This window comes from Polypterus senegalus, chromosome 9 (assembly GCF_016835505.1).
Source record: "Polypterus senegalus isolate Bchr_013 chromosome 9, ASM1683550v1, whole genome shotgun sequence".
Classification (NCBI taxonomy): Eukaryota; Metazoa; Chordata; class Cladistia; order Polypteriformes; family Polypteridae; genus Polypterus; species Polypterus senegalus.
Window position 1 is genome coordinate 34,894,848 of NC_053162.1, and position 15,901 is coordinate 34,910,748.

Sequence of the window (15,901 nt, forward strand, 5' to 3'; positions counted from 1 at the left end):
CTGTTGAGAAAACCAGAAGATATGTTATTTTCCTGGTGTCTCCTACAACCCCTTCCTATGTTTACCAAGGACTAATGGAAGTTTTTTTTTTTTTAGTAACCTATTTAACAAAACAATCAACTAGGGATGAGCCCTTTCTTGTGCTGTACTTCAGAAATATAGAAGTGTTAAAAATATTACTTAAAATCTGATTTGTATTTGTTTTTACTATAGTACTAATTATGTACTGCAGATGTACTTACACTTACTATCAATTGATGAATTTTTTAAATATCACATTTCACTGCACAAATGAATAAGATTAAGGATATTTCCCACATATTTGTTTCTTGAGCATTATGTTGCATTCAGATTTATTTATTTGGCTGCTGCTTTGGACAGTTGACTGTGGATGTGTTAATGACTTCTTTGGCAGTCAAGAAGATTGGATGCTGCACAAAGTTCTTCCACATCAATTTAATTTAATGATGGTCGAAAAGTCCAAATTTTGTGCTTATAATTTTGACCTTACTTTTCTGTTTGGAATAAACCTTACTAGCACAGCTCTTCTCTTAAGTTGTTTACACAGCCATTTCCACTTGATGTAATAACATTTTTGGAGATACTTTCTAACACAGATTATATCTTTCAATTGCAAACTGCAAATAAAATATGGATTCTGATTGTTAAATTGAAATTATATTGGTCTTTATATGTGTATCTCAATTTAACAATGTTCCAACTCTAAGTGTGAATTGTGTTAGGATGCTTAACTCAGTTTATTGAAGGTGAAATTACTCTGCTGTGCCAAAAGATGAATGAAAAAAAGACTTATCAACTCATGTCTAAAAATATCAACGATGGATGAGTAGAGATTAATAATATAGGTTGTTTGAGCTACAGGAGCTAAAGTGGGTTGTTTATTTTTTTGCTTGCAGAAGGAGGTAAGGTACAGGCTACAGTGAATAGATGTTACAGAGAAAAGCCTTATTTGAAGTACAGTACATTTTCAAGGGCAAATAAAATGAAATTCTATAAGGGCAAGAATAATAGTCTTTATTCTTCCTATTCTATCATTTTTTTAATCTTCTTGACAGCTTTATGTTTGCCTAATTTTGGAACAAAGTTTCCACTTGGAAAAATTATCCAAAGTAGGAAGTTCTAACCTGAGTTCAAAAGGTAAGTCTAAGAAGCCAGGTGTGAATATCTCCTAAAGGAAGTGCTTGAGCACTTCTTTTAATGTCTTTTTTTGCTGTTGCTTTTATAATCTGTACCAAGGCCAGTAAGCAGCAGAAGAAGCTCTGTGTCCGTAATTATCAAGCGTATCAGAGTAGGAAAACTGTCCTGACTGGCTCAAAAATCTGAGTGACACAAATTTGGTCCTGCTCTTAAATGGAGGAATCAGAGAATTTTATCTGTTTTCCTAATTTAGGAAACTACTTCTAACATCCAAGATTTAGAAGAGCTTGTAAGCGGTCCTCACTTGCTTGCAGCTACCAGAAAGTGGGCTTTCAAATGAAGATATGCATGTACATTCTGTCAAAGTCTGAATGTTTTGGAAATGCTGGACAACAATGAATCTGTAAAATGGAGCACTTGTTTTGTTATACCTTTTTGTGAAAGTGTTTTATTTGATATTTGGACTTCAGTCTTCACAAATTATACACTTTACTTCAGCATTTTGTCATTATTAAAACATGAAAAAAGTTTTAGTTATTTGCTCAACATTTCTTGCCTCACATTTCCTGTCATCCTACGTTTATCCAGATAGTTGTAGACATGTAACACACATGAAATGTATGTATTCCAAATAACGGTATATTATTTACCGAGTACAATTTCAGGCACCTCACACCTAAATAAACAGACTTGAGGTGGGAGAACTTCAGCTGCGTTAGAGGGGGAATGAGATTGCAGGCTGCCTGCTGTTTGTTGTGATTGACACATTTGCAAAACAAAGATGCTGATGAAGAGGTGCGAAGGAATTTAAAATGGCCTGGCATTATGACTTTTTTCATAGGCTTCAGGGATTCTAATGTTAAACGTGTATCCGGTTGACCCTTTGTGTGTAAATCAAAGAATATGTGTCCTTCCTTCTGACAGCATTGCAGTCTTCCTGTATATGTATTGCGAGTGTTTTTGATGTTTGTCCCACATATACAGCATGACATGAATCACATAGTATGCTATATATATATATATATATATATGTGTGTGTCTATCTATCTATCTCTATACAGTAATCCCTCGCTATATCGCGCTTTGACTTTCGCGGTTTCGCTCTATCGCGGATTTTATACGAAAGCATAACTAAATATATAACACGGATTTTTCGCTGCTTCGCGGGTTCTGCGGACAATGTGTCTTTTTACTTCCTGTACATGCTTCCTCAGTTGGTTTGCCCAGTTGATTTCATACAAGGGACGCTATTGGCGGATGACTGAGAAGCTAACCAATCAGAGCACGCAGTTAAGTTCCTGCTTGCTGAATGCAGTGTTAACCAGGAAGTCTCGTCTCGCTCATTCAGCATCAACGTGTTTCGCTGTGTAAAGAGTTGTGCTCTTTTGTGTTTATCTTTGTGCATAGTCAAGCCCTTCATTATGGCTCCAAAACGATGTGCTACTGCTTCAGGGGCCGTGCCCAAGTGCGAACGGAAGATGTTAACGATTGCGAAAAGGTAAACGCTTTGGATTTGTTGAAGGCTACGATTCTTTTATTTAAAAAGTAGGAAAGGAATATAAGATCTACGGCAGCAGTGTCCTTTTAACCAGGGTGCAAAACGAGTTGTAAGTGGATGTAATAAGGCAGTAGTCTGGATGGAATCTGCTTTAGGGATTTGGATTGAAGACTGCCAGAAGAAGAGCAACGGCAGTGATATACAATCGCCTGAAGTGGCTCCTTTAAGGGCTGTAACGCTCTCCTTTGTTGTGCAGTAAAATTAAACTCATTGTTATAGGACAAGTCATCGTGTCATTGTTGGTGAGTAACCATAATTAATTTTCTCCTTACAGTACTTAGTACATGTACGTACGTTTAGTGTCACTGTACACACATTTACTGTATACTATTTTTGTTGCATTGTATGTATTTATTGCTGGTGGCATGTCTATCGTAATGGCTGTAACGTGATATCGGAGACACTCAATATCTTTAAAATAATATTTAGGTTTTACTGTATATAAACAGTGTGTTTATATACATAATTTCAATGAATCTTACCTAATATCTTAAGAGAATAAAAAAGGGATTATGCTGTATAACTCAGCGGAGAATATTTATAAACAGTGTGGGAGAGTTTATAAGGGCTTAAAATATATAAAAATACCCATACAAACATATGGTTTCTACTTCGCGGATTTTCTGGAACGCAACCCCCGCGATCGAGGAGGGATTACTGTGTGTATATATATATATATATATATATATATATATATATATATATATATATATATATATATATATATATATATAAACTGCTCAAAAATTAAAGGAACACTTTGAAAACACATCAGATCTCAATGGGAAAAAGAAATCCTCCTGGATATCTATACTGATATAGACTGTGTAATGTGTTAGGAACGAAAGGATGCCACATCGTTTGATGGAAATGAAAATGATCAACCTACAGAGCCCTGAATTCAAAGACGCCCCAAAAATCAGAGTGAAAAAATTATGTGGCAGGCTAGTCCATTTTGCCAAAATTTAATTGCAGCAAGTCAAAATTGTACGCAGCACTTTGTATGGCCCCTGTGTTCTTGTATACATGCCTGACAACATCGGTGCATGATTCTAATGAGATGACAGATGGTGTTATGGGGGATCTCCTCCCAGATCTGGACCAGGGAATCACTGAGCTCCTGCACAGTCTGAGGTGCAACCTGGTGGCATTGGATGGACCAAAACATAATGTCCCAGAGGTGTTCTATTGGATTTAGGTCAGGAAAGTGTGGTGGCCAGTCAATGGTATCAATTCCTTCATCCTCCAGGAACTGCCTGCATACTCTAACCACATGAGGCCAGGAATTGTCATGCACCAGGAGCCACTATACCAGCATAGGGTCTGACATTGGGTACAAGGATTTCATCCTGATACCTAATGGTAGCCAAGGTGCCTTTGTCAAGCCTGTAGCGGTCTGTGTGACCCTCCATGGATATGCCTCCCCAGACAATCATTAACCCACCACCAAACTGCTCATGCTGAATGATGTTACAGGCAGCATAATGTTCTCCATGGCTTCTCCAGACCCTTTCACTTCTGTCACGTGCTCAGGGTGAACCTGCTCTCATCTGTAAAAGCACAGGGCACCAGTGGTGCATCTGCCAATTCTGGTATTCTATGGCGAATGCCAATCGAGCTGCATGCTGCTGGGCAGTGAGCTCATGGCCCATTAGAGGACATGGGGCCCTTGGGTCACCCTCATGAAGTCTTTCTGGTTGTTTGGTCAGAGACATTCACACCAGTGGCCTGCTGGAGGTGATTTTGTAGGGCTCTGGCAGTGCTCATCCTGTTCCTCCTTGCCCAAAGGAGCAGATACTGGTCCTGCTGATGGGTTATGGACCTTCTATGGCCCTCTCCAGCTCTCCTAGAGTAACTGCTTGTCTCCTAGAATCTCCTCCATGCCCTTGAGACTGTGCAGGGAGACACAGCAAACCTTCTGGCAATGACACGTATTGATGTGCCATCCTGGAGAAGTTGGACTACCTGTGCAACCTCTGTAGGGTCTACCAGTAGTGACACTGACTGTAGCCAAATGCAAAACTAGTGCAGAAACAGTCAGAAAAGATGAGGAGGGAAAAATATCAGTGGCCTCCACCTGTTAAACCATTCCTGTTTTGGGGGTCATCTCATTGTTGCCCCTCTAGTGCATCTGTTGTTAATTTCATTAACACCACAGCAGCTAAAACTGATTAACAACCCCCTCTGCTACTTAACTGACCAGATTAATATCCCATAAGTTTCATTGACTTTATGCTATACTCTGATTAAAAGTGTTCCTTTAATTCTTTTGAGCAGTATATATATATATATATATATATATATATATATATATATATATATATATATATATATATATAGTGGAACCTCGGTTTACGAGTAACTTGGTTTACGAGTGTTTTGCAAAACGAGCAAAAATTTTTAATAAATTTTGACTTGATAAACGAGCGATGTCTTGCAATACGAGTAGTATGGATAGACTTTGTCTGCTGAGCGTCATGTAATCACAACTGAGCTGATGGTTCTTCTCTCTCTCTCTCTCTCCTTATCTCGCTCGCTCAGCGCGTCTCTCTCCTTATCTCGCTCACCCAGCGCGTCTCTCTCTTTCTCTCTCCTTATTTTGCTCGCTCGCTCGCCCAACGAGTCTCTCTCTCTCTCTCTCTCTCTCTCTCTCTCTCTCTCTCTCTCTCTCTCTCTCTCTGTGGCAATCGTCTCCTATTCTCCGTCTGAGTCTGTGTGCCTCACTCATATAGTCAATATCCGTACGAGCGTATACTGTTTACTACAGCATTGTGACTGTGTGTGTGTGTGCGCTGTGAAGTGCGAGTCCTCATCTTGCTCCCCAAACTTTAACTTTAACACCAGCTTTATTCAGCTTGAAACAGCAACAGCGCTGTTATTTATTGTAGTGGGATCTTTATAATGTTCCTTGTATGACCCATTGACGACAGGCGCTTATAGCATGTCTGCGATCTTTTTGGATGCGCTTATACGTCGAACTGCTACAGCGCTGGGAGACTGCGATTGCTTTGGGACGTCGTCCCGTTGGGTGGAATCCCACATGAGTTTAGAAACTCACACCAGCCATGATTCTTTTTAAAGGTAAAGTGCAGGTTAATTTGTATTATGTATTTTACTTTATATTTTGTATTAATCATTTTTATATGAATAGTTTTGGGTTGTGGAACGAATCATCTGAGTTTCCATTATTTCTAATGGCGAAATTCGCCTTGATATACGAGTGCTTTGGATTGCGAGCACGTTTCCGGAACAAATTATTTTCACAAACCGAGGTTCCACTGTATATACAGTAATCCCTCGCTATATCGCGCTTCGACTTTCGCGGCTTCACTCTATCGCGGATTTTAAATGTAAGCACATCTAAATATATATCACAGATTTTTCGTTGGTTCGCGAATTTCTGCGGACAATGGGTCTTTTAATTTATGCTGCACGCTTCCTCAGTTTGTTTGCCCTGTTGATTTCATACAAGGGACGCTATTGGCGGATGGCTGAGAAGCTACTCAATCAGGGCATGTATTACATATTAACTAAAACTCCTCAATGCTATAAGATATGCATCCCGCGCGGAGTTTGATTGTTTGCTTATCTCTGCCTCTATCTCACCCTCTCTGACATTCTCTGCGCCTGACGGCAGGGCTGTGAGCAGAGGTGCTGTTTGCACATAAGCTGTTTGCCTAGTGGATACGGATGCACCTCTAAGAAATGCCGCTTTATCACGGTGCTTCCAAAAGCACACTTATTGATTTTTTGATGGTTTGCTTTAATCTCGCTCTCTCTCTGACGCTCTCTGCGCCTGACGGAGGAGATGTGAGCAGAGGGGCTGTTTGCACAGAGGCTGTTTGCTTAGAAGATACTGACGCTCCTCTAAAAAATGCTGCGGCAAACTTAAAAGCACACGTATTGATTTTTTGATTGTTTGCTTTTCTTGAGTGCTCTCTCTCTCTCTCTGAAATTCTCTGCTCCTGAAGAGAAGAAGATCTATTTGCATTTTTTTAATTGTAAGAAAGAACTGTCATCTCTGTCTTGTCATGGAGCACAGTTTAAACTTTTGACTAAAGGGTGTTATTTCATGTCTAGAGGGCTCTAATAATGTTAACAGTGTGGGAGAGTTTATAAGGGCTTAAAATATATAAAAATAACTACACTAACATATGGTTTCTACTTCGCGGATTTTCATCTATCGCGGGGGTTTCTGGAACTCAACCCCCGCAATCGAGGAGGGATTACTGTATGTGTATGTATATATATATATATATATATATATATATATATATATATATATATATATATATATATATATATATATAAAAATATGGAATATATAGATATTGTCTATCTGCACAAATAAAACTAAAAATTGTTTTTGTTGTTCTCAAAAGTTCTCTAAAGGTTGAGCTTATTTCTGTGATTTTAATTTTCTTTGGAGTGTAGCACTTATTTTACCTGATTGTTCTGGCTAATTGTGCTCATTCCAGAATCAAAGCCTAACTAAGCATTTTGGGGATGCATGTATACAGTGCCTTATGTTTTAGCACCAGTGATCATAGGTTTTGCTTCTGTGGAATATGAGTGAAAGCAACAGCTAGTATGAAACCTACATTTAAAGTAGGTCAGTTTGATGCCCTTTTCCAGTATGTGGCCCTCATTTATTGGAACCTGACACATGTTCTCACCTGCAGAGGGTCTTGGGATTCAGGAACTGAAGTGCAGTTAGCAATGGCCTTCAAATAAGGGAAGTGACTCTCACTGTTATTGTCATTTCCTGAATCTCTGTGTTGTGCCGACAGTCTGGCTGCGATGCTCACTGACCTCATACTTCCTGAAACTACCATAGGGGAGCAACTACCATGAGAGTTCTGTTTATCAGGAGACGACAATTAACCTGTTATCGTCTGCATGTGACTCTTCTTTTCAGATGGACAAACGAGGAATTGACCTGGATAAATCATGTTCTTCAGAGCTTTTCTACCTGCTAAAGCAGTTTAAGCCAGAAGTCCTCCTGAGTTTGGGAACAACTTAAACATGTACAGTAATTGCTAAATTACAGTGGAAAACTTTTTACAGAAGACATTTAGATATCCTTTTTAACTCTAGCATCTGCAAGACGTGCATCAGTCTTTCAATATACATGCTGGAAAGTGTGCAGTCTATTGACAATTTTGATGAAGCTATATATGAATATTATTTAGTGAAAATTCATTGGAGATGTTATACAAGGATCATTTTTATGTTAATCTGCTGCAATCAATTTCTAATATTTCTGTCTTATTTTTCTCTAGATTAAGTTGGAGATGCTGCGCTGCCTTTCCTAATTGGCCAGTGATGCAGAACATATTTTTGATCTTCAGGAACTAAATTGCATTCTGGGGATTTGTTTCTAACAGGGTGGACTGTGGCTTCTCACAGTCCAGGTCTGTGGACATTGCTGGAGTAGGACTAATCTCACAATGGACTTGTTTGATGATCCAATTTTGTATACCAGAGGCATGGAGGCTCTTTCAGATGACAGCTTTGTCCTCTCTGGCTCCTCCTTGCTTGTAGATGATCTGAACCTTAATGCAGAGTTTGAGCCCCTCCAGGTGGAACCTCTGGATCATGTGAAGCAGACTGGGAACGTCTCAACATCTCAGCCTATCCTTGGCTTTGAGCAGCATGTCAGTCCATTTGAGTCCCTCAAGGAGACACACCCCCTAGACCATGCCTTCTCAATTGGAGTGGAGAATGGAAGTGTGCTAACACCACCGTGTTCTCAGCATGCTCCCTCCCCTTCACACCAGTCAAGTCAGTCAAATGGCTTGTTTCCAGGTGCCTCAAACAGCAGCCCAATGTGGGGACATCACCATGAGAATGGAACAGAATTTCACCAGCATAGTGGGGTTTCCCATTCTATGCAGCAACACAACAAAAGTTTCACAGAGCACCAGAACTTTGGGTTATTTCAAACTGCTTCATTGCAGCAGAGCCACCACCCGACCCATCCTATGCCACCTACACCAGTTTCTCAGGAGAATATAAACCAGTCCAAATTGTTCATGGATGTAAACAGCACATCTTCTATGACAAATGTTCACCGGACAGGAACGATGAGCAGCCATCTTGGTTCTCATCATTCTGCCACTTCTCACCAGCTTTGTAACCTGGCCTCAAATTTACAGCTGCCTTACCAGAGACCATCTTCAACTCTCTCCCTGCCTTCCTGCTCAGTGAATCAGAATTCCCATTTTCAGAATTCGCCTTCCAGCTACACTTATTCCGGTAATACATGTGTGAACAATGAGAAGGTGCTGTCTACAGGTTCATTTTCCAACACAGTGCAGGCTCCAGTTTCAGATTTCCTAGAGGAGTCCGACTCCTTTCTTTTACTGGCAGGAGCCAGACAGGGACCTGCAGAACAACACCAGCAGGTGACACAAAATCCTGTGTGTGAAAATTCTTTTCATGCAAAAAATACTCAGGGAGGTTTTGCCAGAACAAGAAATCCTACTGAAGAGTTGAGCTGCTTTCAAACAGCATTGCGACGCTCCTCTGAGCAGTTTGGCAGTTCGCAACCGACATCGGACCCTGCACCAAACAGTGGCTTTTCTGAACTGGAAGAGAACTTACTTCAGCAAATGGATACTCCGTCTATGCCTTTTGGAGACCTTGATCCAGATGATCTTCTTGAGGGGAGCTTGCTGCCTCAGTTTGAAACCACTTTTGGACATGAAAACCCCTGCGCTTCTATGGAATCCCATCCATGTGACAACGCCTGGCCAGATGTTAATGACTCGGCACCTTGTTTCAAGCAACAGGTATGTTTCACACGCTTAAATAGAGAAAACTTTTATATGGCTGTTTTGCAAAGACAAGATTAAAAAAAATGTAAGTTTGTCTGTCCATCATGCAGTTTTGAAGGTAACTTTTGCTGGTTACTGAGAATTTCATTTAATTTTTTAATTTTATATAATGTGTTTATATATAAAGGTATACAGTATATACCTTTCAGAGGATGCAGTGATTAAGGACATCTTACAAAACTCAAAGCAAAGAAATATTACATAAAAAGATAGATTGTAAAAAGACTGAAATGCAAGATAACATTCTGCCAATACTGAAACACTAGAAAGAGTCCTCAGGTAACCTTTGTTTTTTTTAGACAGTGAATGTAAATTCTTCTTCTGAAGAAAAAGTTTTTATGCAGTTCTATTTGTTAGCAATTTGAAAGAAACAGGTGTCAAAATTGTAGAAGTTAGAACTGTCTGCAAACTACTTTGCTTCTTCTTCACAACATGTATACAGCATACCTTCATGTGTATCTGTTTGAAATATGCAAAAGCTATTTAAAAAATCATAATTGTACTGTAGATGCTAAATTTTCTCAATGATTTTTGTAAAAGTATTTCTCTTTTGTTTTATTAAGTAAACCTTTTTTTTTTTTTTTTACTTTTCTATGTTCTTCTCCTCATTGAAAATTGCTTCAGGGGCGCTGTACAATGGCTGACCCTGAACTCCAAAGGTCATGCATAATGACAATTTCCCCTTTATGGTTAATACAGTGTTCCAAAATTGGGTAATGATCATGTCACATTTATGCATGTTTTAATAATGTCATCACATTTAGTTTATATTGGCAGGTCTTTCTGGTGAAATTAGAGGGGATAGTCATGCACATGTGCTAAATGTCTAAAGGATTTCCTGTTTCTGGTTTGTGGACATTATGTGAACACTATGTTTAAGAGAGCACAAAATAGCTGTCACACACACACCCTTGCACACACATGTGGAGGAACAGTGTTCATGCTGACTATTTGTTTTGCATTTTAGAAGATTATTTCCCTAAAACAGTCTACTTTTGACATCACGTATTACTCTTTCTTGTGACTTCACTTTCACTCATCTTTATGGTGCAGTAGTGGTGTTAGCAAATTTAAAGTTGCTGTTATGCATGACTTGTGATCAGGGCAGCAGAGTCAGAGTTGTGGAGTCACTTTTTTGGTAGAGTCACAAAATGTTTTTCTAATTCCAGCTCTAGCATTTGAATCTCAAATGCCTTAATAAGCTGGAGTCCTACTACAGAATTACAGTTCCAACCATGACATTTGTCAGTTTGGTTTAAAACTTAATTCAAGAATGTTGATGCCAACACAAAGCTGGGCAGAGATGGTTGACTAGGAAATGCCACATGATTTACACAGAACAAGCAAGATGTGCAAATAAAGTTATAAAGTGACAGTGAGTACCAGTGCAGCTCCATGGTGTACATATTATGCGCACATTAGAGCTGAGTGCAGTATTATTTTTCAGTCCTGTTCCCACATGTTCTCTGACTACCTCCATCTCCTTCACAGTTTTCTAAAGAACTCGGTCCAATCCCCAAATAAACAAATAAAAAATATTGATATATATTTAATTGAAGATTTTTATGTTTAATGAAAACTAAGGGGCTTTGCCCCCTGCTCGCTTTGCTTGCCAACCCCCATGTTTGGTTTTCCGGATACACACTTTTAAGATTTTTTTTTCTTTGAATTGTTGCTATTTCATTAGTTTCACTTTTATTTCAGAACTTCTGTAAAAACAATATTTGGAATCTTTTGAGTCCCAATATGCTAAATCTTTTTAATGAGGTCAGTGAGACATGTGTTTAATGACTTTGTACCATAATTCAGGGTAGGTTTCTCTGTTTGGAATTTCAGCACAGACAAAATGATCTACATCACCAGCCGTTAATAATATTTTTTGCAAAGTAACCAATAAATGCATTTGAGGCAAACTCGGTCTTTGAAAATTTCTGACTTAAACTTCAAAGCCTTACAATATTTACATACTTCTGACATATCACCTATGTCCAGATATTCTATTGGCCTTTTCGTTATTTCTCTGAGTAATAATTTCCCTTTCTTTGCGCTAATGTGATGTGTACTTTCTTTATTTTGACACTGTCGGTGTTTTCTGCTTTCCTATTCTGTATCTTGCTCTGCATGTGTTTTGCGCCTACGTTTTTTTTGAGTCTTTTGAATTCCTGTTTTCATTATCTCTAACCTGCTCTGCATGTGTTTGGCACCCTTGTTTTTTTAACCTCTTTATGACGTTTTACTTTGTTTTCTACTCTGTCTTTTATTTCTGACCTCGCTTTGTCCTGCTTTTTTTTTTTTTTCAACGACACCTGGTCTGTGGTAATTTCCCTTTTTCGAGTAATAATATGCATTTGTTTGCGCTACTGCGATCTTTACTTTCTTTTTTTTGTACTTTCTAATTTTCACATATGTATTGTGCCAGCATTTTTTTTTTTTTGAGCCTTTCAAATTCCACTGCTTTCATAATCTATAACCTGCTCTGCATGTGTATAGCGCCAACGTTTGTGAACGTCTTTATGAAGTTCTACTTTGTCTTTTACTCTCTGTCTTTTAATTCTGAGCTGGATTGGATGTGCTTTTTTTTCAGTTCCACTTGTTCTGAGCTGATAATTACTTTCCTTATTTTCTGAATTTGCACCTAGATTCTTCTTTTTCTTTTTTTTTTTCTCTCCAGCGCTTTTGAGTTTCTTTTCTCCGCACTGCTTTCTTCTTCGCTTAGTCGTCTGTTTCATTTATAATGTACTAGCAAAATACCCGCGCTTCGCAGCGGAGAAGTAGTGTGTTAAAGAAGCAATGAAAAGAAAAAGAAACATTTTGAAAATAACGTAACCTGATTGTCAATGTAATTGTTTTGTCACTGTTGTGAGTGATGAGTGTTGTTGTCATATATATATATATTTACACACCCACACATAAACATATATATATATATATATATATATACATATCTATACATATACACATATATACATACATATATATCTACATATATACACACATATATATACACACATATACATATATATATATACATATATACACACACATATATAAACATATATATACATATACATACATATCTACATATATACACACACAGCTATTTCGTATCAGTGCAATACGCTGTTTGTTAAAACGGTTGACTCCGCTCTTACGTGCAATAACAAATCAAATCATTCAGTTGTCTTTGCTCATATGTCATTTTAGAGCTGGACGCCTGGCATCTTTTTGGCCACAGGTTCGTTTCTGTTTGCTGTGAGGTTCTGTGTTGTGGAGATTCTCAGGATGGATTGCAGGTGCTCATCAGTGAGGCGACTCCTGTGTGCTGTTTTGTTAGTCTTTATCACTGAGAAGAGCTTCTCACACAGATATGTGCTACCAAACATGCACAAGGTTCGAGCCGCATGTAGACGGACTTTTTTTGTTCATGAAAGTCACCAAAGCGCCGTGCAAACTCAGTGCGCAGTGCGCTCAGTTTATCAGCAAAGTGCGTGTTTGTGAACACCGTAGTGCGACTTGGTTTAACAGTACTTGGCAACAGGGAAAGTGGGGCAAGGTGAACTGGTGCATTTGTGTCTCCCATAAAAGCAGCTTCACTTGAAATCACTTTGTGATTGTGCACGGGTTAAAACGTCCGCTGAAGTGTCAGATTCTTATTTAATTATGCTGTTTTCTGTATCTTCTGAATTGCATTCAGGTTACCCTGATGCAAGGCAGCTGAAGCGCTGCATTATGGGATCTGTAGTTTATTGTGTTACCAGCGCTTCATATACCCAGGCTTTAATAACAATAATACAGTATATAAAATGATCTCGCGGGCCGGATATAATTACACGCCGGGCCGGATGTGGCCCGCGCCCTTGAGTTTGACACATATGGACTAAATAGAACTTGAAAAGATATGTTTTTCAAATGTGATCGCGCAATTCAGATAGAGTTGACGCCAAGACTACAGCCTGCATGCCTCAATGAGTCATCCTCCCCTCGCTCTTACTTTTTACCGTTCATCTAATGAATACACTGAGTATGGCTTTACCAAAACAATCATTGATGGCGAATAAAGTATCCATTATTCGAGTATGTAGAGCGGGATATATATATATACATATATATATACCAGCGATCGCAGCGGAGAAGTAGTGTGTTAAAAAAGGTAGAAAAAGAAAAGGGAACATTTTAAAAATAACGTAACATGACTGTCAATATACAGTATTTGTTTTGTGAGTGTTACTGAGTGTTGCTGTCATCAAGGATTTGATTATCATTATTTCTTTCAATCAGGTTTGTATTTGTAGGATGTGTTGTGTTCAAGTTACATTCCGTGTTTGTCAATCGTTGTAAAGATGACAGGTTTCATTCATCGATTCGTTTCTTACTGCATCAATAAACAGCTCGTCTTCTTCTTTATCTGAGACCTGACACACTGCATGCACGGGTTTTTTTTACACTGTCTTCCTTTAGCTCGGTGTACATGCATCGAAGGTTCCCAGCTGTGCTGGTGCCGTCTCGTGCTATGTCCATAGCTTTATTTAATGTTACCTTTGTCCTGGCACTTAAAACGTTCTCTCGCAGTTTCGCTGAGTTTGTGTCAAAGACCACCCTGACCATCTCCTCTTCCTCTCCATAAACACAGTCCTTCACCCGTGAATATTTACCCGTGGCAGTTTGCTATTGGATTGCCGCTGACGGACGGCCTTATGTGGGCAGGCACTAAATTACAAACGCCAGCGGCAGCCTGTCTATTAACTTAATTTAAAGTGTAGGTTTACATCGTGCTTTGTTTCCGAAGTAGCAGAACTCATGAATATGGTTGTATATGTCACTCGCTCGCTTCTTATTGTTTCGCTGCCTTCTCAATTATATAATGCATGTTTTCTTAAGCGCTTTTTTGAGCTCTTCCTGGTTTTCTATGTACTGCGTGATTACGTGGGAGGCGTGATGATGTCACACGAAACTCCGCCCCCACAGCGTTGAAGCTCATCTCCATTACAGTAAATGGAGAAAACTGCTTCCAGTTATGACCATTACGCGTAGAATTTCGATATAAAACCTGCCCAACTTTTGTAAGGAAGCTGTAAGGAATGAACCTGCCAAATTTCAGCCTTCCACCCACACGGGAAGTTGGAGAATGAGTGAGTGAGGGAGGGAGGGATGGAGGGAGGGAGGGAGGGCTGGCTGGCTGGCTTTGCCTTTTATGCTTTGTATACCCTGGATCTGTGTGTGCTCAAAGCCTCCTTTACACGACTGAGTGTTTTGCTGCCTCTGGGCTTATTTGATATTGATTGTAAGTAGGGCATGTCTGGCAAGAATCTCATGTTCCACGTCATCGCGAGACAGCCCTGGGTCAATCTCTTGGCGGAAAGTCTCGTGTTTAAGGTCCCCGCGAGACGCTCCGTTCTTTTAAGTGTCTTCCGTGGTCTTCACGTGAAGATCACGTCTCGACGCCCTAGTGTTTCTCTCCAGGATTTTTTTTATAATAGAGAGATGACAGAGACATACTGGCTTCTTAGGCTTTACAAAGTGGCTTGGAAAAACTGCATGGCAAGTGGCTGCTTTAAACTGCCCGCTGGAAGAATGGCTAGGAGTGTAGCTTGGGGGCACACTGGCTGTTTAGATTTTATATGGAGCCAACCATTGGAAATTGTAAGATTTGCAATGTATATATGCACTATTGGCACATACAGACATTTTGTGTATTGAAAGTGCTTATTTGACTTTATATGCCAAGTTCCACTTTTGTTTACTTTAAACTACATCCCATGCATTAAGACTATATTCATGATAAATGCACATGCATCAAATACATTATACGGTGTCCCTTATATGGCAACATACAGTATACATTTCAGAGCTGCTGAAAATTTAAATGAGGAAAACAAAATGTCTCTAAGTATACTTTACTTTCCATTGCATTTGCAAGTATTATTCACATGCAGCATGCAAGCTGTTACATTTCACAGTCATATCAATGCAGCATCGAGCAAAGCACACAAAGGCTTTACCAGTTATAAAATCTTATAAACGGGTATTTTTACATAAAATTTCAGCACAATTCAGTAGTTTTTTTTTCTTCCTTAATGCTAGCAAGGAGCACATTTTGTCTGAGTTTTGGTTTGACTGTAGAATATTAAACAAGCCCTTTTTTCCATCTGAATCTAAAACCTGTGAAAGCCTTCTCCAATAGTCTTTTTTTACTTTGCAATACTGGGCAGTTTTCATTGTCCTTCGAACAGCTTCATGCTTTTATTAATGTGCTTTGAATATCTGGCATTTGGAAAGAAAATCACAAGAATAACTGCATTATGATTTGATTTTTTAAACATAAACATTAATTTTTATAATGGTGGTT

At 39.0% G+C, this 15,901-nt stretch overlaps 1 protein-coding gene across 11 annotated transcripts in view; it reads left to right on the forward strand.

The window, feature by feature from the left end:
• The window catches only part of chd9 (chromodomain helicase DNA binding protein 9), a 277,289-nt gene that overhangs the window by 30,265 nt on the left and 231,123 nt on the right, over positions 1-15,901 (forward strand). For all 11 annotated transcript variants that reach the window (XM_039762900.1, XM_039762899.1, XM_039762897.1 and 8 more), the window contains exon 2: positions 7,999-9,510. In XM_039762900.1, coding sequence (XP_039618834.1) covers positions 8,167-9,510 — 1,344 coding nt within the window. In that variant the 5' untranslated portion in view covers positions 7,999-8,166. The remainder of the gene's footprint in view (positions 1-7,998; positions 9,511-15,901) is intronic.